This window comes from Coenobita brevimanus, chromosome 57 (assembly GCF_032717465.1).
Source record: "Coenobita brevimanus isolate Jiangsu-jjx chromosome 57, ASM3271746v2, whole genome shotgun sequence".
Lineage (NCBI taxonomy): Eukaryota > Metazoa > Arthropoda > Malacostraca > Decapoda > Coenobitidae > Coenobita > Coenobita brevimanus.
In genome coordinates this window covers 27,711,293-27,737,094 of record NC_137010.1, presented here as the reverse complement: position 1 = coordinate 27,737,094, position 25,802 = coordinate 27,711,293, and the positions used below count along the sequence as shown (strand labels likewise).

The window sequence follows — 25,802 nt, the reverse complement described above, 5'->3', positions numbered from 1 at the left end:
TTTCTGAAGTCTGTGATCACTGGAGGTGAGACTTGGGAGTATGGGTACAACCCAGAAACCAAAGCACAGTCATCCTAGTAATAGCATACTAGGTTGCCTCAGCCAAAAAAAGCACGACAGGTCGACAGCAAGGTAAAGTGCACTTGCATGTTGACTTTTTTTTTTTTTTTTCTACCATGGTGTTGTGCATCACAAATACACACCAGAAGGTCAGACTGTTGACAGATATTACTACCTCAATGTTATCCATTGTCTTCATGACACAGTTTGGCGGAAGAGACCAGACCTTTGGAAAGCACACAAGTTGGAAGCTGCACCATGACAATGTCCCTGCCCATTCATCTCAACTGATTCAGGAATTTTTGGCCAAGCAAAGCATCCCGTAAGTCCGGCAGGCTTCCTACTTACCAGACATGGCTCCGTGTGACTTTTGGTTATTCCCTAAGCTGAAAACTCTGCTGAAGGGTTCCTGGTTTGAGACGAGAATAGATCATGAGGAATGTGACAAAGCGCCTCTAGGAGTTACCGAAACTCAACTTTGAAAAATGTTTCAAGTAGGGGAATTAATGCTGGGTTATGTGTGTCACGTCAGAAGGGGCCTGTTTTGAGAGAGATTAGTGTCCTAGCTTAACAGGTTAGCTATTTATTTTTTTTCGAGCTTAATGTTGGATGCTTTCTAAACAGACCCTTGTATATGATTTTCTTCACAGTCCTTCCTGATAAAATATTTCCATTAATATGCATGTAGGCAGCACAAGCCCATCTCCTTTGTGTTGCATATCTTATGGAGCCAGTCACCTGCTTTAGGCTCTACTTATTTCCATCAACACATCTCATTCTCGCTTTTAATAAATAGCGGTACTGTACTTTTAATGCTTGAAACTGAAGAAGCATTTAATGTGGATGAGTACAGGCCTGTGGTTGAGTTTATATAAAGGAAATGCCTTTTTAATAATTAAAATAATCTTAATATAACATATGAGTGGTTGTGTAAGAATTAGGTAATGAATTTATAAAAACACTCACTCTTCTGTCTTTCTTTCCTTCACTCTTTCCTCTTCCTTCTGCTTATGGGTGACTCTACACTGAGTGACAAGCCAGATGGTTTCCTGTACACCAGGAAACCATTTACTACACTAGGTGGTAATCATATAACCATATTATGGTGCCTGGTGATTTAGTGCGTAATTAAGGTACTCCATTTGGACTGAGCCTGTGTAGGTTTATTTCCGAGGGGTGGTTGGAGTTTATTGCTCACGTAATGCCACTCAGGGACGAGTGAAGTTGGTCACTCTCATCTTAAATGTCAGAACCAACTTGCCTAGTCCCAGGCACCTCATGGGGCAACATAGGATTGGATGATGGATGGATAGACTATAGGAAAATTGGTATTGACAGCTATCATAGGAATGTAACCCCATTGATAATGAGGGGGACCTGTATAAGCTTTTATAGGGGCTGTACCCCCAGTTGAGGGTTTGGAGGTAGAGCGGCATGTAAAAAAAAAAAAATGCATTATCTGACAGAGCTTTGGCTAAACTATGATGGATAAATGGGGTATTACTGTAATTTGGGCGTGCTTTGCAGACTGTCCCCATCATTGTATGTGACATTATATTTTCTCACTTGGAGAATTTGAGGTACAATTCTGTAAACATGCTGTAAAGCACAGTATATCATAATTAGGTATTTGGAACCAAAGAAAAAAAAAGTGGTTAACTCTGTATTAATTGTCTCAGTGTATGCAAGTGTTAAAAAGGTTGATGATTAGAAGGTAATGTGTATTCAAAAAGTATTTTTAGGAAACCATTTGCAACACTTAGTGGCAATTATATAACCAAATCATGGGGGTATATGGAGCCTGCTATGATGCCCCTGTTAACTGGGTGGAGAGATGTTAGTGTGGTGTCTGTCTGGAAACCACATGTCCGCACTCTTCCCTGTGCTGTGCTGTGGTGAGGTGCTCTTTACTGCAAGAGAAGAATGGTTTGCTGCACAGGTTGGCCCTGCAGGGGCATTTGCTTGCCTGTGGTTAATGGGTCTGTTTGACCAGACAGATCAGAGTTACCCAGCAACAACAACAACAACAACAATGCTGCAGATAATGCTGTACTTAATAAACATTACAGGCAAGGCTGATTGGACAGGTACCATATTTCTGAATGGTCAGTTACTGAGTGAAGCACTGAAGTGTGTGATACTGCATATAGATATTCTATGTATTACGATACCCTCCGTTGAGACGAATAACCTCAACTAGGCACAAATTTATCTTTTATTCAAAGCAGTATAACCAGTATTATTTTCCTTTCCCCTGTGTTTGTATACCAACTGATGTTATGTGGTGATGCAGTTCATTTAATGAAGTGGCACTATAGAGAGTATATGTAAGTAAATCTCATGTATACAGAAATCTCACAATATCCGGCCCAAAGCAATATCCGGCGCTTTTTGCTCATTTATATTAAACAGTATCCGATGAAATTTGGCAATATCCAGCTCAGAAAATGGAAAGCAGTCAGCAGCACCATGCACTTTCCGGTGTTGAGGGATTTCATCCGACTCAGACACAGGACCCAGTCGACACACGGGCAGACCCCACAACTTGCCAGCCAATCGCAGTGCATTGTGGGAGCAGCCCACCCTACATGCCAAGCCATCCATCTCTCTCTCAGTCTCTCCCGTGGACACAATTTACAGTAATGAGGACGTATTTGTGCTTTGCATTTGTGACCCACAAAGTGGCTAACCCTTAGTGCTGTGACTAACCTTGTGACCCTTCAGTGCTCCATGCACTAGTGCTCTGACCAGTGTATAGTGAGGACATGTGTGTATCTACCCTCCATTGATGCCAACACTAGGGGAGTACAGTATGATTATGTTTATATTATGTACTGTAATAATGTTCTGGTGGTAGGTGGTGGCGACATCATCCACTCACTTGATGTAGTGCTGCTTACTTCTTATCCTTTATCATTCTTTTTCTGTGCCTGCCCTCCTCTCTTCCTATATCTCCCATCTTTCCTACCACTTCTTATTTTCTTCTTTCCTTTGCCGGTGACTTTACATTGAGTGACAAGCCAAATGGTTTCCTGTAAGCCAAGAAACCATTTACAACGCTGGGTGGTAACCATAGAACCAACCCATACGTGCTCCCTACGTGTCAACTAGTGAATTGGTGGAGGGTTAGTGCCCCTCCCCGTAAAACCAATAACTCAAAGTCAAATGGCCACCCCTTAAGGGATTATGGCATCTGGCAATAGATAGATAGATAATGTTCTACATGTACAGGTCTACCCCTCTATATGATCCATCGCTATATGATACCCCGCCTTAGCGATGTGAAAAAACTGATACCTTTCCCTGCCTGTCGATGGCTGGTCCCCAGTTATCTGATGGGTTCTGTGTTTTTTTTAACAGATTTTGATGAGAGTTTAGTGTTAAATTTTGTGTTTAGGTTGATTTATAAACTCTTTTTAGACTTTGATCAATGTGTTTTAGTCATAAGTGGGGTGAACACTGTCATTTTTGGGTACAGTTTACTAAGTTTGATTTTTTCTGGACTTATTTTTGATGATATTCAGATTCATTTTGGGTTTAGGTGAGTTATAAACTGATTTTTAAGCTTAGTTTAGCGTGTTTTAAAGCTATTTGGGGGTTTAGGTGAGCTAGAAACTTGTTTTTGGACTCACTTGGATGGGTTTTGAACTTGGTTGGGGGGGGGGAATCCCAAGGCTCCCAAATGCATCCCTGTATACGAAGCCCTTGTTTTTCGACTGATTGTTATTCGACAGTTCATTGTTTCGACATTTATAAATTGATACCCCTTTTTGTTGTATGACATGGTTATCCCCGCCTCTCTCCTATGCTCTGCCCTGGTGATCGGTTGCCTCTTCATTCGTCAACATTTCAATTTGGCCTTGTGGAATATATCAGCACCATCAAGGCTCCTAAGACCCCTACTATTACACCTATCAAGTGCAGTCATGTGTTCACCAACCTGAGAGAGTGTTTTGCCATCGCATGTCAGGTGACGATTGCACCAACGATTAACGAACACTCTTAACGCACGATACAGTTTTGGCACCAGTTTTACATAATGCACTTCTTAATTTGCACTAGGTTAGGTAGTTTATAATCATTGGGGGGTCCTGGGGTGAAGCCCCCCAGTTGGAGGTTTCAGCACTTCCAGTTAGGCTTCCAGTGCTATTTATGATTTTAAATTGTATACATTTGAGTTTGTTTGGTGTGGTGACGTCATGTCCAGTCTGCAGGATCTGCAGTATACACAGTTTCGAAAACATTCAGGTGGCTTTCTGTAATATGTAGTACTGAAATAATTTTTCTTGAGAATGTAGGTATATAAGAAAACAGCTTAAATTCCTGTCATTTTCATACATATTTACTTGTATTTTTTCCATCTTTATTGAATATTTTTTGAATGATGAATGTGGTCTGGAACCGAACCCCCCCATTTCTTAAAAATCTCACGCGAAAAGTCAGTTTGTTATTCGACACATTCATCATTCAACCACTTTTAATGGAACGCATCCCCGTCAAATAAGGGTGAGAGGTGTACTGTACTTCCTGTTATAATGTCCCCATTTAACCCCTTAACCGTGGGGCGTCACTTTTGTGACGCTTGGGAGCAAGGGATCATACCGCGGGGCGTCACTTTTGCAATTCTGAGTTATTTTGAATTTGCCCGGGCTTTCAAGTGGTGGCTTGTATCATCTATCAGTACTGCCAGTGTCCAACACTAGTCAGCACTCCTAGTCTCATCTGTACTCCCATCCATTGTTGACAATTTAGCCATTTCTCCCTGTTCTTGACTGCCCTCCCTACCTCCCCTCCAATACCCTATCCTCTCGCCTGCCCGGCTGTGCTACGCTAAGTAAATCTTCCCTGGAATTTTCCACTGATTTCATCCATTGAAATAAGCCCTATGCCCTATTCTTATACCAAATAATATATACCCAAAAGAAATAAGGTAAGTGAGAGTGCCATACACCTGGAATTGGCTAATTATCACCTGACAACACTCACATGCACTCGTTCGCTAATTTTCGCTGTTTATTTCCCCTTGAAATATGCAGTATAATCTATTCTCGTAATAAGAATATATATAAGAAAGGAAAGGAGAAGCCTAAGTGATATTTACATTCACCTGGAACTACCTAATTATTGCAGGCCACCACACTTTATTCTACGTTAAGTAAATCTTCCCTGGAATTTTCCACTGATTTCATCCATTGAAATAAGCCCTATGCCCTATTCTTATACCAAATAATATATACCCAAAAGAAATAAGGTGATAGTGCCATACACCTGGAATTGGCTAATTATCACCTGACAACACCTCACGTGCACTTGTTCGCTAATTTTCGCTGTTTATTTCCCCCTTGAAATATGTCGTATAATCTATTTTCATAATAAAAATATATATAAGGAGGGAAGGGAGAAGTCTAAGTGATATTTACATTCACCTGGAACTACCTAATTTATAATGTATTGTCTAGATTTCCTGCCAGTCATTTCATAGCTATATATTAGCAGCTCTCAAGAGGTTGATATTGGCAGTAATGTATTCTCCCTAGGTAGGCCACCCCGGCCCACCACTATCAGTTTACTGTCGTCCTTCAAGGTGAAAGTACGTCGGGTTCGCTTCTGGTAACTTCCGCCGCTTTTTAGCCCCATACTAAGGGCCCTGTGACCTCTACCCCCTACTAAACCTCATGTGGAAAGAGGTAAAGGGCTGACAATTGATACAGAGTGACTACGATCTTTCTGGTGAGTAAAACAGTGCAAGTGTAATTGTAAATAATGTGTAAACAGCAAGTGAAAGCAATGAATGTAAATATAAGTGAACAGTGGAAAATAGTTTTATAAGTTACTTCAAGTGACAGTGCATAACACAGTGTAAATAAAATAGAAATGTAAATAATGTAAATAAAATAGAGAACGTAAATAGAAGTGTAAATGAGTAGTATTATAAGAATACCAGTACCTGTATATATACTGTACTAGGAGTAATGAAAGTGAAAGTTTCACTCTAGCATGTATGAATACTATGAGTTATGAGGGTGAAGGTGAAAGTGACATTCACTCTCAGTGCTAGTATACAGGACGAGAAAGTGAATGCTACGTATTTTACTGAAAGAGAAAGTGAATCCCTACAGTGACAATAAACCACTACTACTGAAGGAAACGTATGGATAAAGACTGCAGATATATATAAGTGTTGTATAGTAATAGAAATAAAAACTGTGAGTGTTTTTATGAATAATAAATAACAGAATACCAGCGGCGAACGATGTCAAGTGGGAAGGTCATACGCCCTCGTAGTTTTCATTGCTTTTACAGTTTTTTTTTTTTTTTTTTTAGTATGGATTCCATGTGGAGAGGATGGAGGGTGAAAGACTGACGAAGAGAGTGTATGTGAGTGAGGTGGAGGGGGAAAAAGGGAGGGGGAGGCCGAGGATGAGATGGAGAGATGGGGTGGAGAGGTATATGAGAGAGGGGGGTGTGAGTTGGGAGCAGGGCAGTGAAATGGCGGGGAACAGGGCGACTTGGAGGCGATTTGTTTGTGGCCACCCCAAACGGGATTGAGGCATCTTGCAATAGATAGATAGATAGATAGATATATTCCAAACTATTTGAGAATCATAGAATAGTGTTTCTAGTGATAATATCAGGCTGTGGTAATCATATTACGGGTTGTCGGGAAGTGTAAAGTGGAGACTTCGTTACCCTACTTCAGAGGTCTCCACAAGTCCTACGGTACTTGACAAAGGCTCAGCAAACACCCCAGGAGAAAGCTGAAGGTATGTGCCATAAGCATATGTGATTTTAATATTCTAGGACTAATAACTGATTTTTGGCAAATATTTTTAAAGAGTCTGTCAGAGCGCGAATATGCCCACAGGAGCCACAAGAAAAAGCAAAACAAGCCCGCGGTTGAGGGGTTAATGATACCTCGGCACGACGATGGGTTTTCCCAAATGCATCTCATTGTTATAACAGGGATGGCCTGTACTGTATCAATACTATATTGTATTTTGTGCTTGATTTTAATCTTTTACTCATGGGTAATGTTGTTGGACTTTTATTTATTTTATTTTTTTTTTATTTTTATTTTTTTATAAGTCTTCACCCCGAAGCATATGTTTGATTATCCAAAATATCTTCCATAACCCCTTATCAGTATTTGGTATCATCAGATGTTTTGTGAACCGGGGAAGGAGAGTGCCGCTGCATCCATTTGGTTCCAGACGCCAGAAAAGAGTGTCCGATCCTTTTTCCATGATCCTCCTGGTGGGTGTATGATGTTTCACCATTGTCTCTCATTATCTTTCTCCCTTGGCTTAACTTACTTGTCTTAACTCTTTCCAGTTAGAATACAAATATGTACAGTATATGCTATGTTCCTGGAGTTTCTTTTTTAATTTGCAGTATATTGCACTTCTTGCTTGCATAATTTAGTTTGAAGCAAAGAGAAAAACTTTGTGATAGTTTGATGTTATGGAGCAACTGAAGAGCATGTGTGTGTGTGTGTTTGAGGTAGTTGTAAAAAAGTGGAAGAGTAAGCTAAGGTGGAGAGATAGGATAGGAAAGTATACAAGGAAGGGTGTTATGTTGCTGGAGGGAAAATCATTTCTGAATATAAATAAATGCCTGGAGGTTTTTTTTTTTTTTTTTTTTTTTTTTGATAAAGCTATCCTCATAGGATGCAGCTTTGGCCAATAGTTAGATAAATTATTTAAAGTAGTATTCCAGTTGTATTGACTCCAAGATTTAAATCTCTCTCTCTCTCTCTCTCTCTCTTTTTAATATGCTGGCATGCATTAGCCTTCGTCAGCTGTTGGTCACTCTCCACACTGCTTAATCTCTGGCAGCCTCTCTGTTCAGTCCCTTATCCCTGAAGTCACACTCTGTGTCTTCATCATAAGTCTTTTTTGGTTTGCCCCTCAAACCCTACCCTTGCCATTCACACCACACATCTTCCCTACCCAATTGTCATCTTTCATCCTCTCACCATCCCCAAACCATTTCAGTCTGCCCTTCCTCATCACAGCACTAACGTAGTCAAGTACCATCCTTCCTCTGAATCCTCAATCGCAGACCTAACCTTTCCAGCCCCCTCATTCAAGGATACACTACATATCCATCTAACCATCATCACCTCTGTACATTTGAGCCTTTGAATATCTTATTCCTTTACTGCCCAGGTCTCACTACTGTACAACATTACACTCCTAACACATGCTGCATACAAGAACCCCTTAACATGGAGGGGGAGCCCTCTCAGTGTCAGGAGAGGCAACAAGTCCCTGTACTTCTCCAGTCACTCCTTACCCTAGCCAGCCCCACCTCCAGCACATAATGTCTCCAAAATAACAAGACTCTTCCACATACTCAAGAGACTCTCCAGCAACATCATATGTCTGTTTTTGTCTCTGTCTATCTGTCTATCTATTGCCAGACATCTTAATCCCATAAGGGGTGGCCACAAACAAATCGCCTCCATGTCGCACTGTCCCCCACCATTTCACTGCCCTCGTTCCAGCTTACACCGCCTCTCTCATATGCCTCACCACTCCATCCCTCCATCTCATCCTTGTCCTCCCCCTCCCTCTCCCCCATCCACTTTATTCATATACACTCTTCTCATCAGTCTCTCACTCTCCATCCTCTACACATGGCCAAACCACCTCAGTGTGTTTTTTGTAATGCTTCCAATCACATCCACATCCACTCCACAGCGCTCCTTCACATTCTCATTTGTAAGTCTGTCTCTCCATATGACTCCACAGGCTCCTTTCAAATAACTCATTTCCATTGCTCTCACTCTTGACTTCCACCCCACCAACAAGGTCCAAGCTTCACTTCCATACATTAGAGCTGGTATCACAATACTGTCATGTAGTAACTTTTTCACTTCCATGCTCACCTCTCTGTTTCTTATCACTGCTTTCAAGGAACCAGCAACCTTTCTTCCTTGTTGCACCCCTTTGAACACTTCACCCTCTAAACTTCCATCCTTACTCATCACACTACTCAGGTACTTAAATGCACTCACGTTTTCCATTTCCTCTTCATCCAACCTCACTGTACATTCAGTGACTTCACTTCTCACAAAGACCATAACTTTACAATTCCCTACATTCACCTTTAGATTCCGTTTCTTACACACTCTCCCAAATCCATCCACCAAGCCTAACAGTTACTCTTCTTCTTCATTTAACAATACAGTATCATCTGCAAACAACAGTACAGAGAGTTTCCAAACTCTGCTCTCTCTCTTTAGGGCCGCTTCAACATCCACTGCCCTACCTTGTATCTCTTTTATAACCCTATCTGTATACAGATTGAACAACCATGGAGACATGGCACATCGCTGTTTCAGTCAAACATGCGTGTAGAAAATTCACTCAGTTCACTATCCACACGCACTGCAGTCTTAGCGCCCTCCTACATACTCTTCACAGCATTCAGCAACATCCCATCTGCTCCATATATTCTTAATACTTTCCACAGTCCTTGCCTATCCACCCTGTCATATGCTTTCCCCAAATCCATGAAGGCTGCATACAACTTCTTTCGCTTTTTTAGAAACTTTTCCACTAAAGACCTAAGAATGAATATGAGATCTACACAACCTCTTCCCTTCCTAAAATCCCTCTGTTCTTCTCCAAGTAGTTCCTCCGTTATTTTCCTAACTCTGTCAGTATGTATCCTACCATATACTTTTCATATTACACTAAGAAGACAAATGCCCCTATGATTACCACACACTTCTTTTTACCCTTTTCCTTTGTACAAGGGAATAATTATACCTGACTTCCAATCCTTCATGACTCTGCCTTCCTCTTAGGCCAATTTCTTAGACATCCATGCTACTACTATCTCTCCCCTATGCTTAAGCATTTCACCACACACACTCAATTCCTGGGGCATTCTCCATTTTAACTTTCTTCATTGCTTCCACAACTTCTGCCCTACTGATTTCTTCCTCTCTTGTCACATCCCTCCTTCTCCCAGCCATTCACCAACCACTTACACTCACATTACTTTCATTCTCCATGTTCAACAATTCCCTAAAGTGTTCCCTCCATCTGCTCACTTTTTCTCCCTTCTCAACTAGTAATCTACCATTTTTGTCTTTCACTCCCCGACTAATTTCACTGCCACCCTGTCTAACTCTCTTTACCTCTTTCCAGAACATTTTCTTACATTCCCTTGACTTTACACTAAAATTCCTTCCGAATTCCTCATCCACACTCTTCTTCCTCTCCCCTACTAATCTTTTCACCTCTCTCTTCCATTCAACTTATAACTCTCTCTTCGGTCTCTTAGCTTCTTCCATGCCTGTTTCCCATCCATTCATTGTATGCTTTCTTCTTTTGTGCCACAATCTGTCTCACCTCTTCATTCCACCATTCTGTTCCTTGCACCCCTTTTTGTCTTCTCTTCACCCCACACACCACCTCACATGCTGCACATATTTCTTCTGTGAATATCCTGCACACACCTTCCACATTGCTCATCTGCTCCAGTCCATATTTACCCAATCGCCCTTCCTCTTCTCTCATATTTTCTGCCCTTTTTTCATCCTCGTGTAACCTTTCCACCCTCCTTGCATGTACTACTTCCTCCTATCCTTCCCTTCTTCTATTTCTCCATTTCACTTGGACCTTGATTCTCACCACCACCAAGTGGTGGTCAGAAAATCCACTCCCCCAGCCTCTATGTACTCTTGCATCCATTACACACTTTCTCATCTTTTCATCCACGTACACATAATGAATCATTGTCTTCCATTCATTCAGTTCAACACCCACCCTTCTCATCACTCACCATGTATACCTATGGATAATTTTGTGCCTGAAGATGGTATTGGCTATCATCAAGCCCCTTCTGGCACAAATGTCCATTAACGCACTGCTATTCTCATCTATCTCAGCGGGCACACGCCACTCTCCAACTACTTCATCCACCTTCACATTCCCTACTTTACCATTCATATTGCCAATCAAAAAAACTCTCATTCCTTTCACATTTTTCCATGGGCGCTTCCACATTTGTCCAGAACTCTTTCATTTTGCTTGCACGATCTTGTGTTGACATGTACACGCACACAATCGCCGACATTTGTAATTCAACTTTCAATCTTACCGACACAATCCTTGAGCCAACTGATCCATACACTCTTACATTCTCCTTCCATTTGTTACTCACAGCATTATGCACTCCGTCTTTTGCCCTCTCATTCTCACCTATTCTCACACATATACTCCATCTATACTCCCATTCTCTCACATTCTCACCTTTTCGTTTACTTTAGTTTCAGTTAATCCACATACATCCACTTTCTCACCCTGAAACACCGGAACAATCTCTCTCTGTCATTCACCTCATCATTTGCACCCCTTACATTCCATGTCGCTATCCGTATGTTCAGTCCTTAGTCATCATCTTTTGGTCAGTCGTGGTCCGAGGCTTCTTGTTCGTATTCATAGCTAGTTGTTTTCCGGCGAGGGATACTAACTCTCCACCAACCCACTTGTTGCCACATAGGGAACACGTGTTGGTTGGTTATAAGGCTACCATCCAGCGTTGTAAATGCTTTCCTGGTTTACAGGAAATCATTGGATTGCCTTTCAGTGTAGAGCTACCCTGATGTCATAGTATCACTACACTAAGTGGGTGGATGATGGGCACCCCCACCCTGGAATTATTTTGGATCCATAGGTGGAAATCGGCATTGGATTTATGATGATGATATAATTAAAAAATGTTAATGTAAGATCATGGTTAACTTTTTTTTTTTAATGCAAGAAAGAAGGCCAGACCCCGCAAACTGTTCCTTCTGAGAAAAAACAAAAACAATACAACAGAGAGCCAAATTCAAGATCCGTTCATTTCGAGATGCCTGGACACACTGCGTTTGGAAGACTCGAGTTCATAGGAAATACAGACAGAGGGAGACAGTTCCAGATTTGACCCGTTGCATAAATGAAGGACTGGGAGTAATGGTTAACTCATACTTTAGAGAGTTGGACAGAAAAGAAATGAGAATTTGTTGTTAGATGGTTGCTACGCACCTGCTGAAGAGGTGGAGAGGTGCAAGCAGATATTTCAGAGGAGCAGTGATCATTGAAGTAGCGATAGAAGAGAGAGAAATATGTAACCGTACAGCGAAGAGACAGAAGTTGAAGGGACTTAATAAGAGGAATAGAGTTTATAAGAGGAAAAGCCTTTGACTCCACCTAGTTGAGAAAAGCTGTGTGTGGGGAGCCTTTCCACACATGAGAGTTATACTCTACACGGGCGAATAAAACCCGTGTATAAAGGCAACAACTGTGCAGTGGTAAAGAAGGTACGGAGTTGGCTTAGCATACCTAATCTCTTGGAAGCAGATTTTTTAAGGGATGTAACATGATCTTTCCAAGATAAATCCCGAGTGAATGAAACCTCAAGCATGTTCAAGGATGATACAGGATTGAGCTGGATATTATTAAACAAAAAATTTTGTTTAATAATATCCAAAGATTTTGATGGGTTGAAAGGTGTAAGAACTGAGTTTTTGATGCATTAAAAACAACAAGATTACTTTTACCCCAGTCAGAGATATGAGCCAAGTCAGACATTAGGTGTGCCATAGCCTCATCCCTTGTTTGCTGACTACCAGACTTAAGTATTTGATGATCTTTATTTAGTAAATCCTTAACTACACATCCCTGTCCCTATCTTCACATCTCTTCAGGGGTCACTTCAACAATAGAACCTCCAGGCATGTCTTCTACCCCACACTCCTGTAACTCTACATTTATTGGGGTTGTTAGATTTATTTCAAACAAATAAAATAAATAATAAACCAAACTATGGTGCTTGGTGGTTTAGTGGGTAATTAAACTGCACCAACTGGGTTGAGCCTGAGTTGCTTCATATCCAAGGGATGGTTGGGGTTTATTGCTCATGTAATGCCACTGAGGGATGAGCCAGGCTGATCATTTCCATCTTACTGTAAATGTCAGGACCAACATGCCTAGCCCAGGGATCCTACACTCCTCATGGGAGAGCACAGGTTTAGATGATGTATGTTCAGTATGTATGTTTAATGGAGACCTGTGATAGTCAAGGGGTTAAGAAGGAAGAATTATAATCACACATTGTTATTGTGTTTATTATGAAAGTTTTCAGACTTTTTGCTATACAAGTGTGTTTGAGTAGTTTACAGTTGGGGTCTTCTTTTCTTTTCTTTTCCCCCATACTAAATGGGTTAACATTCTTTTGGTCAAGACAACTCCAGTATTCTATTGTAGCTAATACCGAATTATTTTACTTTGGTGAGAGTGAATCATAAGGGCCTGGGACGGTTAATATTGGTGCCAGTGAACCTTCTTATTGTGGGAGGGACAACTTTGCAATTCTGTTCTGGGTAAAAGTAGCTAGATGATTTTGTTCAACTGAAAATGAGTTACAGGAGCTTGAAAATGATAAGATACTATATTCTGCAGGTGCTTTTGAATGGTCGACAGTTTGCGTGTTCTTCGTGTGCTACTTCTTGCTGGCGTGTTGGACATATGGGCTGGGTATCCCTTCTGGACTATTCATCCCCACGCTGCTGTGTGGGGCCGCCTGGGGAAGACTCACTGGCATGCTTATCAAGCTCATGTTTCCTGGCCAGGTATCGTCATTGACTCACTTGTTTGAGGAGTATAATCATCACTGAGAATCCCATAATTCAACCGAGGGCAAAGTTCCTACCTGTTATGTTATCATACTCATATTCCCCAACCAGATACAGTAACCTCTCAAATAACATGAGGGTTAGGTTCCTGGAGAGGTCGTGTTAGTTAAAAATGTGTTATTTAAACATAATTTTCCCATAAAAAACAATGGTAATATTGGGGGTTACTTTCCTGGAAAGTCTACCCATTTGGGGAGTTATGCTACTCTAAACTTAAAAGCAACAATATTAATTTGAAAGAAAATTCACGTAAAAAACAAAAACAGTATATTTGGGGAGAAATAAACAACATTTGAGCCCTAGTTGGGCCGAAGCGTTGTTTACTTCTCCCCAAATACATACTGTATTTGTTTTTTACATGGATTTTCTTTCAATTCTGCTTCATTCACGGCATTGTGAAAGGTCCTCAACATTATTAATGCATTAGTAGGTCATAAAAACACTACAGTAAAAGCATCCATTTCATTACAGTAAGTAGGTCACAAACAATAACAACACACAGCCTCACTTCATCTGTGCATCACTCGTCATCTGCTGCTATCCCTCCTCCCCCTTCTCCCCCACCTCCCGCCGCTCCCCACCCTAAATTTGTTGTCCCTTCTCGCTCTACTGTCCTTTCTCTTCCTTTTCTTCTGACTCCTGTGCTACTGGTGATGAAGATAACTCCCTTAAGTTTTCTGTCTTCTTCATAAAGAACTGCACTATCTTGGTCTGAGTGGTGTTCTTCTTTCTGTTCTGCAGCATCAAGTTGTAACAATTTAGATCTGTCATCACTTTCCTGGTCAAATTTTGTCTGAAAATGAGCCAAATTGCTCAGAATGGGGCCAAACTTCATTTTCGAATATTATAGTTCAAATAAAACCAGTTTAAGCAACAGGCAAATAAAAAATTGTATTTATGCATAAATTGCCACACACAGTCTATCAGCTCGGGATTGTCCAAGGCGCGCGCGGCTAATTTGAAACCATAAGTATGTGTAAAGTCGCGTTAAATCGAGAAACCCTTGTTAGTTAAACATATCTCCTTAAATATTTGCTCTTGTTAAAACAAAAACGCATTTTTTAAACTTGCGTTAGTTGAGAGGTAACTGTACACTCATTTTCAGAACCGCTTCCACACTGTGTGATTTTTTTTCATTTTTTTTTTTTTTTTTTTTAATCTATGGCCATATTATTTTATTAATTTTGGAAAAGAATAAAATTGTTGGATGGTAGCAGGATTAACCCATCCCATCCGGGTGACGTGTACATGTCCTCCCGGGGCCTTCTGAGGGTCATGTTTACATGATCTAGTAATTCGCGCCATTGTTTGAATACTCAGCTGATTATTTTCACCACCTGCACCCGCTGGCAACCCCCCACACGCATCCCAGTCACGCTCCAGTTGCCTGTGTACCTCCTCGATGGATAGGCCTACGCGTAAAGATATTCCTGTGTCCTGACCCTTGGCCAACTGCCCGCGCCTTCTGACTTCTACTCCTATGAAGTCCAAAGGCCCTCGGAGGAAAGGCCTTAGTGATAGTGCACTAGGGAGTGAGTTAGATGTACCACTATCACCAACTGTGAGTGGGGAGAGTGACTCCTCCTTTGAAGAACCATACTTAGCCATGTTGAGTATGGAAAAATACGTGTCAGAGGAGGAGAGTGACCATGAATTCGCCACTGTGTAGCGTTATTTTCTGTGTGCAGGATCATCAGCCTTTTCAGGTGATGAAGGATCAGATGCGGTTGATGATCCTGCAGAGGGTGATATATGCACAGTGGAGAAAGTGGCGGGGGAGGTAGAGAGTGAAGGAAGTGAGGAGGCTGGCGGGAGGAGAAAATGCCGCAGGCTGAGCCGCCGGGCAGGAGAGCGGCGTAGGGTGGAATTTTCCACCCATACACCATCACCACTACGTTCACCCACATGTCTTGCATCACTTCATTCATCACCAAATGCATCACCACGCCAGCCTGCATCACTCCAGGCCTCACCACACCGACCTGCCTCACCATGTGCATCACCACACCAACCTGCCTCACCACGTGTATCACCACGCCAACCTGCCTCACTTCAGGCCTCACCACGTGCCTCACCACGCCGACCTGCCTCACTTCCGGCCTCTATGATTACCACCCAGCATAGTAAATGATTTCCTGGGTACAAGAAGCCATTTTGCTTGCCATTCAGTGGAGAGACCATAAAGCAACACTACCTTGAGTGAGTGGATGGTGGGCACCCCCGCCTACCACGTAGAAGGGTAATAAGTAGTGACAGGAAGGATGGGAGAAATAGGAAGAGAGAAGGACAGACTCAGAAAAAGAATGATAGACAGTAAGGAAGAAGTAGGCATTAAGTGAGGGGATGATGGGTGCCCCCATCTGCCACCTACTGAGTGAATGAGGTGGTTATGAAAGCAAAGTAGTCTGAGAGCAGTTCAGTCATGGCCATTCCCTGCTGAGGTTCCTAGGAGGGGCTAGACATTGGAAATTATTGTTTAGCAAGATTTGTAAAAGTTTGGACATATTATTGTCAAAGTATAAGGAAACATCAAGGGTTGTTTTGTAGGTGATCTTATCCAGTGAAGCATATAGTGCACAAGGTATATGAGGAGGTTGAAACTGGAGATATAAAAGACTGGACATTTTGTGAATGAAGGATTGCATGTGAGTTATATAAGGGCTGCTGGAGATTGATGTCCATCCCATGTAAGAGGGAGAATATGAGTCAGTGGATATAGTAGTAGTAGTTGTTCCCTAGGCAGTCTGGCCGAACAGCCCGAGTCCCTAAGGAAGGCCACGGCCGAGACCTGGCTTTCCCACAGAGCTCTCAAGGAGTGTATGTTATGTTGTTGGCGTAGATGATTGTGTGCAATACAGTCTTCCATAATGTGCTTAATGCTATGGGATGCTGTGTTACATCCTGAACAGGCATCAGCAATGGAGTCATCCACCCTCTTCTGATAACTTAAGAGGGCTGGATGATGCCCACATCTCAGCCTGGCCAGGTGGACCCTGTCCTCACGAGGGAGATAGGATTCAGAAGGGTGGATATCTGGAGGCCATGCATGCAGCTGTGTGTTGTCTTTAAGTGACTGAATGGAGCAGCAAATGATTTGAGTATGGATATGGTTCTGGAAGCTGGTCTGAGGCGGGTGAAGTGGGGAGAGATGACAGTATTAGTGTATAATATCGTGTGCTGGGTGTTGTTTTGATGTTCCTTGGTGTGTCTAGATGTGCTGCCATGTAGTGTAGTGGATGTTGTGGGTTTGTGGAGGCTGCAGCTAGAATTTGTGTGCCTCTTATGTCTAGATGATCCTTGACTTTGAGGACTTTGGTTTCTTGATGTAGGTGGTCTGTGGGTGTAGTAGCTGTGCAGCCAGTGATTATTTTTAGGGCCTTGTTCTCTATGGTCTGTAGAGTGTTGTAGTGTGTTTTAGTGAGGTTAGGAACCCAAGCAGGGCTTACATAATTCATCACAATGTGTATATTGTTTGTATACTGTGGTGGTGGTTTCTTTGTTGTATTTACCTATTTACCTATTTGTAGTATACAGGAATTGAGCTATGCTCATGTTGTCCTGTCTCCATATCCACATTTATCAAGTCTGCCTTCACACACATGAATGTTTTTCTCATGCACCACCTCTTTGTTTAAGTCGTTCCAAATATTTAAGTATTTACCTAATATACCTAATTGTGATATACACGGAATAGTGGGTTTCCGTCGCTGTTTCTCAGTAAGTCAAATTTAGCTTTGAACTTGTTTAAGTTTTTAGACTGGACGATCTGTTTGTCCAGGCTATTCCATAAGTCTGTACTTCTATAAGGAAAGCTATATTTCTTGATATCCTTCAAGCAGCTTGACTTTTTCAATTTCATTCTGTGTCCTCTTGTTGCTCTCTTATCCCATACAAACAGATCTTCTTTGTCAATTTTATCTACTCCCACCATGGTCCTGAACACTGCAATCATGTCTCCCCTCTTTCTCCTTTCCTCTAAGGAAGGCAAATCCAGTTTTTCCAGCCTCTCTCAATGACAGGTCTGTCAGACTGGGGACCATCTTGGTTGCTGTTCTTTGTATTCTCTCAATCTTGTTTATATCTTTCTTTTTGTGTGGGGACCACACTACCGCTGCATATTCTAACCTGGGGCGGATCATGGCCACTATCAATTTTTTCATCATCTCCTCATCCATATAATGAAATGCTACTCTTATGTTAGTCAAGAGTTTATAAGTCTCTCCAACTATCTTGTGAATGTGCTTTTCTGGTGACAAACTATCTTGGACCAGCACTCCCAAATCTTTCTCTTCTCTCCTTTTTGTGATTAATTCATTACCCAACAAATAATTCAGTGATGGCCTCCTGGTACTTTTACCCATTTCCAATATTTTACATTTCTTTACATTAAATTTCATTTCCCACATCCGGCTCCAATTGTGTATCCTGTCCCAATCCTCCTGTAGTATTTTACAATCCTCCTCAACCTCTACCTTCCTCAAGATCTTTACATCATCAGCAAACGGACTTGCATAACTGTTCACTCCATCTACCATATCATTTACTTAAATCAGGAACATTACTGGCGCCAACACCGAGCCTTGAGGGACTCCACTTGTTACTTCCTTCCATCCAGACATCCTATCCTTTATTACTGTCCTCATTTGTCTCTCTCAAAAAGTCTTTCATCCATTCCAGAAGTTTCCCCTTCAGTCTTCCTATATATTCTAGTTTCCACATTAGTCTCTTATGAGGTAACTTGTCAAAGGCCTTCTCTAAGTCTAAGTACACACAATCCACCCAACCATCTCTCTCCTGTACCACGTCAATCGCTCTTGAGTAAAAGCTCAACAAGTTAGAAACACATGACCTTCCACTTCTGAATCCAAACTGACATTCAGCCAAAATATTCATCTCTTCCAGATAATTTATCCATCTGTCTTTCAGGATTCTCTCACACAATTTTGCGACCATGCTGGTTAGAGACACTGGTCTATAATTCTGGGGTTCTTCCCTGTTTCCTCCCTTGTAAATTGGTGCCACATTTGCCCTCATCCATTCTTGTGGCACTTTCCCCTCTTCCAGTGAGCATACGATTAAACTGTGAATTTTATCCGCCAGTTGTTCTCTGCATTCCTTCAGTACCCAATTAGAAATTCCATCAGGTCCTGGGGCTTTCCTTACGTCTTGAGTTTTCAGTAATTTATACACTTCCTGTACCTCCACTTTTATATCTTTTATCACCGGAACATTTCTAATCACTCCCTCCCCTTCCACAAGCTCCTTTTCTTTAGTGAAAACTGATTGGAAACGTTTGTTCATTATTTCTGCTTGCATTGCCGCATCCTTAAAGACCTCTCCTTCTACTTTCAGTTTGGTGATTCCTTCCTTTTGTTTCAGTTTGCCATTAACAAATCTATAAAACAGTTTAGGCTCATCCTTGCATTTGTCTATTATACCTTTTTCAAAATTCCTTTCTTCTTCTCTACGTATTCTTGTGTATTCATTTCTCGTTCTTTTATATTCTTCCTTTGTTCTGTTGTTACCTCTCTTTCTCCAATTGTTCCACACCTTATCTCTCTCTTTTTTGCTATCATACACTTTCTATTAAACCACTCCTTTTTCCTGTTTTCTTTCCCTCTTACTCTTGGTACAAATTTTTCCACTTCCAAATTATAGAGGTCTAGAAAGATATCCCACTACCTCTGTATCTCCCTTGTTTCTCTGAATTTTCTCCAATCCCAAATGTATGGGCAAGTGACCTTAAGGCATTGAGGCATGGTGTTAATTTATCTTTAATGTTTGTGATGTGTTTTTTAAATGACATTGATGTATGTTACTCCAAGGATTTTGTGTGTGTGTGTGTGTGTGTGTGTGTGTGTGTGTGTGTGTGTGTGTGTGTGTGTGGTAGGGGGTGAGGTGTGGAATATGACTGTGTTCTGCTGTCCAGTTTGTGAGAAGGGTCACTGTAGATTTGGCTGGAGCTATTTTAAGCTTGTTTGTGGTGAACCATTCATGTAGTGTGTTGAGGTAAGGTTGGAGGATGTATGCAGCTGTGTTTGCATTTTGGTGTGTACATGTAAGTGTTATGTCGTCTGCATGGGAAGCTATTTGTATCTGTGGTGTGTGGGGTGTGGGTATGTCATGCATGTATAGGTTAAAGAGTGTAGGGGGCAAAACAGATTGGGGGACGGCATTTGTGAAGTTTCTGATGTTTGAAGACTGATTGGCAAATGTTACATGTGCACTTCTGCCTGCTCAGTAGTTTGCCAGCCATCTTTTTGTGTTATTGTGCATGTTTGTGTTGAATATTTTGTTTGTGAGGTTGTGGTGGAGGATGTTTCTCACTGTTATAAGCCTTATGTCCATCCCAGATGAGAGAGAGGATATGAGTCAGGGATTGTTTCTTAATATTTGTAGTATTCTTGTTATTCTGCAGTATTATCCCATCCAGCTGAGATGGAAAATTATACGGTTTTCATCCCTGTTTCTCATTCCACTGGATTGCAGATAAACAAATGAGGGAGCTCATAATGAAAAATGTGAGATATTCATTTTTGGTGGTTGGTGCGGGTGCTCACCATCCACTCATTCGATGTAGTGCTGCTCTCGGGTGCCTGCCCATTCCTCTCTTCTTTCTTTCCATCCTTCTTCTTCTGTCTTTCCTCTTCTTTATGAGCTCATAATGAAAAATGTGAGATATTCATTTTTGGTGGTTGTTGGGGGTCTCACCATCCACTCATTCGATGTAGTGCTGCTCTCGGGTGCCTGCCCATTCCTCTCTTCTTTCTTTCCATCCTTCTTCTTCTGTCTTTCCTCTTCTTTATGTCTACAGGTATACACTGAATGGCAAGCCAAATGGTCTCTTGTACACCAGGAAACCATTTACTACGATGGGTGGTAACCACATAACCATATTATGGCATCTGCTGGTTCAGTGGGCAATTAAGGCATTTCAATTGGATTGAGCTGGTATAGGTTTATATCCAAGGGGTGGTTGGGGTTTAATGCTCACGTAATGCCTCTCAGGGATGAGTAAGGCTAGTCACTCTCTTCTTAAATATCAGGACCAACTTGCCTAGCCCTGGGCCCCTGCACTTCTGACGGGGCAATGTTGGATTAGATGATGATGATGATGATGATGATAATAATAAATTATTGAATTTTGGTGACAGTATCTACCTCACTCCATCCCTGAATGGCAAGAAAGGTCAGCATGATTATGATGAAGGTGATGATGAAAGACTAAACAAATAAGGAAATGTGAATTGCTCGGTGTGACCAAAGTACTGAGTGTCATTGTAGTTGTATAATTTGAAGCTTAGACTTGATCAGAATAGTCAAGGGCTTTAGTTGGGATGGAATAAGATTGCATGAAAATGGAAAGATGTGGTATGGTGATAAAATAGTAAATGGAAAGATGAGAATTATTTAGCACTTCTTCATCTTTATCTTCCATCTTTTCCCACCTTTACTTGGGGTCAGCGCATTTGGCCAATATTTGCCATACAGCTTGGTCCTGCACCACAGAGGCTGTTGTGATTTTAATTGCCATTTTGGGTTTGGCTGGTTTTGCGGCCAGATGCCCTTCCTGATGCCAACCATCCCTTATATATCTGGGACTTGGGACTGTCTGGTGGGAGTGCATTTAGTCTGAATGCTGCTAATAAGCTCTTCTAGTAAGGCCCCACTTAGTTGAAACAGTACTCAAGCCTGCTCACCAATGTGAGGTACACTCAACCCTTGTAAATTGCATGTTCATAAATCACGGATTCGTAAATCACGGCTAGGTGGCCGTCAGACTGCCAGCAACCTTAAATCACTATTAGGTCACGAAAATCGCGGATCTAGGCACCCAAGTGGGCCTTTTCCAAGGAGAACCATAAACCGCGGTATTCAAACTGAAAATTGCGACCCAACAACCAATCACTGCACGTCCCTGGTGGCATATGTGCATACTAATGCCACCATGTTGTTGTTGTTCTTGTCCCGCCAGTCCGCACACTACACACCGTCGCCGTGGAGTACGAGAGTTGCCTGCCTTTTTGTGCAACTTCCCTCCGCCTCCTACCTGCCATGATCCCTCCCGACCCCCCAATGAAGCGCTCTAAGCAGTATGGCATCGAGAAGCTGCCACAGTTGTTGTACAGTCAATGTTTGGAGCTCCTTCGTCGTGTTGAGAGGGGAGAGAAGTTTTCAAAGCTGGCGAAAGAGTTTGGGAAGAACAAGTGCTGAGAGGTTCTAAGTTCTTGCCAACACCACCCCACTCCATTCGCTTAAGCAATTTTGTCATAGGATTAAGGTGAGATCCCTTAACATTGCTTATTTCTATTTAATACATGCACTGAATATTCCTAAATTTGTATGTTTGTATTTGATGGTGCCTAGGTAGGTGTAAGGAGGGTGCTGTGGGGGTGGGTTAGCCAAAGTCCAGACCCAAATTAATTTTTCACACAAAAGTTATTATTCATAAATCATGGAAATCGTAAATCACGGCAGTGGTCCAGACCCAAATTGCCGCAATTTACGAGGATTGAGTGTATTACTCCGTGAATAAGCTTACCTTCACCCTCGAAGAGTCACCACCACCTTTTCTGACTGGGGTTGTGGCTCAAAAGTCTCGGGAGAGGTGGAGGATGAGGTGGCCTGGCAGGCCTCCTCACTATATCCCTACTCTCAAAAGGCCACCACCACCTTTTCCAGCTGGGGTTCTATCTCCAGAGGACCTCAGGAAAGGTGGGGTTGAGGCAGCCTTCCATCCTCTTCCATGCCCGCCTCATCCCTGCCCCTTCACCTTTTCCAATTGAGGCTCTGGCTCAAGAGAGTCTAAGAGGAGGTTGGGAATGAGGTGGCATTATCATTCTCCTCTGCCTAGCCCTTGTCATTACCCCCAAGGGGCCACCACCTTTTGTTGCTGGGACCCTGACTCAAAAAGTTCTCAAAAGATCTGGGGGAGGAAGGTACCATTATACCCACCCTGGCTGGCTTTCGTCTCAGGTTGGGGGAATACTTTTAGTCTGACCGCTGCTAGTAGGCCCTTCTAGTATGGTTTCACCTATCTAGTCTGGCCTTGCTAGGTCGAAACAACACTCAAACCAGCTCACCACTTTGGAGAGATGAGAATTATTTGGCACTATACAATCTAATATTGCATGTTTCCTCAGCAACAGTTGTCCATTCCATCTCAACCTGCCCTCCTAGTTTCACCAACCCACCCATGCATTTCAGTGATCTCATTATTATTATTATCATATCCCTATTTCCCACTGAAAATTAGGGGTAGAGGATTAGTAAGTAAGAAAAGGGAAACAAAAGTAAGAAAACTATCAGCAGAGTGTGCAGTGAAATGAGGCATACAGTGTCACTCATCATTCATGTCCTAGAAGTCATATTTCTACTTACGTATACTGAATGCAGTTTCTGTAGTACATTCTTAAGGCTTATGTAGATGGTCTAATTTGTAGGATGAAGCTTGGAGTTTTAATATCTTAAGTGCTGTACGTAATCAGTAATTGTGTGTTTGGCTGATTCCACATTGCACTGGGCACTCTCTACTCATGCATTTCTTTTCCAATCTCAGGGTCTTACCCACCACATTCTTGTAATAGTGGGAAATGTGATGACGGTTATAATTATGGTCATGATTGTGATCATGGATGTGTCTCACCCTGTTGGAACTGTGAGACATATTTGAGGATAATGATGATATTTGTAATGATTTTGGGACCCCTCCTACCCTTTTGCAGTTGTTAGACATTGAAGGAGGATGATTACCATGATTTCTGAATCCTTTCAGCTCCGTTGAAGTTGTTGGATGTTGGGTTCAGATAACGATGGTTTCTGGAATCATTCCTATCCCATTAAAATATTGAGAGATAGGGTTTTAATGGTGACAGTAATGAATTTTAAACCCTTCCAATTGGTGGTGACCATCATCCACTCACTTCGTTTAGTGTTACCTACTTCATCTTTCACCTTTATCATTGTTTTTCTGTATTTGCCCCTTGCTCTTCATATTTCTTCCATCCTTCCTGTCCATCCATCCCTCCATAATCCAGTCCTATGCTGCCCCATGAGGAGTGTAGGAGCCCAGGGCTAGGCAGGTTGGTCCTGACACTTAAGATGAGAGAGACCAGCCTCACTCATCCCTGAGTGGCATTACATGAGCAATGAACTCCAACCACCCCATGGATATAAACCTGTACCGGCTCAAACCGGCTGGGCACCTTTATTACCCACTAAACCACCAGGCACCATAATTTGGTTTTATGGTTACCTCCCAGCATAATAAATGGTTTCCTGGTGTACAGGAAACCATTTGGCTTGTCATTCAGTGTAGAGTCACCTGTTGGTAACCTTGTAGCAAAAGAACAGTGATGTGGAGCTAACTATGGTGTCCCTGCTAACTGGATGGAGGGATGCAAGTGCATTGTCCATCTGGAACCAAACCTCCGTGCACTGTCTACCACAAGGGAAACATCAGTCCACTGCATGGGATGCTATTGTAGGGGTGTTTGATTGCCTGTGATTGATGGTTCTGCTCAGCCAGACTAAGATTAACAACAACAACAACCCATTGAAATTTTGTGGGATTAGTTATGTACAGTACGTGTCGCAATAACCAGCTGGCTTATACGAGGTGCAACCCAAAAGTTCCAGTAATTTGAACAGAGGGAGTCAACTGTTTGCAGTTTTGCCTTTTGCCACTAGGAGGAGTCAGCAGCACCCCTTGTGCATCAGTGTACCCCTGGCCATGTCTGTGAGCGGACATGTTGTTGAGCTGCACTAACTGTTGTAATGTGGTGTGTCCGTGGTTTGGCGGTTTTGCAATGGTGGACCAATGGCGCAGAAATGTCAAGTCGATGTTGATTGTTTTCTTCAATATCCAAGGAACTGTTCACAAGGAATTCGTCCCACGTGGTCAGTCTGTCAGCGGAAAGTTTTACTGTGAAGTTTTGCAGCGTCTGAGGGAGAACATCCACCGCAACAGTCCAGAACAGTGGAAGAACAAGGACTGGGTCCTGCATCATGACAGCGCCCTCACCTACACATCAGTTTTTGTCCAGCAGTTCCTGGCTTCCACTAACACGGTAGCCATTTTCCAGCCATCCTATTCGCCTGACCTTGCCCCCTACAACTTTTTCATGTTTCCCAAGCTGAAATTACGACTGAAAGGGCATCGATTTGACTCAATTGAGGAAATTCAGACAGAATTGCAGGAGATGCTCAAGACCATCATGCCTGAAGCCTTCCAGGGATGCATGGACTCATGGAAAAAGGGCTGGGACCACTGTATACAGTACATGCCCAAGGGGACTACTTCAAAGGTGATGGTGAGAACTAGGAGGTAAGGTAACTTATTTTCCTGCAGTATTCAAATTACTGGAACTTTTGGGTAGCACCTCATACATGCCTGTCATAGGTGGGCAGCTGTACCGTACATATTCATGTCATGTTTTATAAGTCCTGAAGGGCAGCTGTTCCATAAAATTGAAGAGCAGTACTTTCTGTTACTGGAGAAACAACCTGCTCCCACCCAGTGCTTCCTGAATGGATATAGGTGTGAGAGACTTTTAGAGTGTAGGATGAGAAGTGCATGTGGAAATTTTGTGGTGGGATGGTTGTGAAGACAGTAACATATACAGTAATTCTTTCCCATGCATCTCAGTGCATATTCACTAACTCCCTGTCCTCTGTCCCCAGACATGGGTGTCTGAGGGTAAGTATGCCCTGGTGGGTGCTGGTGCCATGCTGGGGGGTGTTGTGCGTATGACCCTCAGCCTCACGGTCATTCTTATGGAGTGTGTGGGCAACATCACCTTTGGTCTTCCCCTTATGATCGTGCTCATGGTTGCAAAGTGGGTTGGTGACTACTTTAATGAGGTTGGTCTCAAGTTTTTATGTGTGTTTAGCCCTTTCAGTCTGGTAAATCTGTTTTCAGTCTGATAAGCAGTTTTCATATGTAGGATGCATGCAGCAAAATGCTACTTTACCCCATTCAACTCAAGAACATCTTATACTTAATTCTTGCTACCTGCAGATGGTTTGAGTCACCTTAGGATAAAACATC

At 42.3% G+C, this 25,802-nt stretch overlaps 1 protein-coding gene across 1 annotated transcript in view; it reads left to right on the top strand.

The window, feature by feature from the left end:
- Positions 1 to 25,802, top strand: part of ClC-b (chloride channel protein 7) — a 93,910-nt gene that overhangs the window by 47,426 nt on the left and 20,682 nt on the right. Inside the window, exons 12-14 of the mRNA XM_080274053.1 lie at positions 7,221 to 7,314; positions 13,521 to 13,690; positions 25,436 to 25,615. Coding sequence (XP_080130179.1) covers positions 7,221 to 7,314; positions 13,521 to 13,690; positions 25,436 to 25,615 — 444 coding nt within the window. The remainder of the gene's footprint in view (positions 1 to 7,220; positions 7,315 to 13,520; positions 13,691 to 25,435; positions 25,616 to 25,802) is intronic.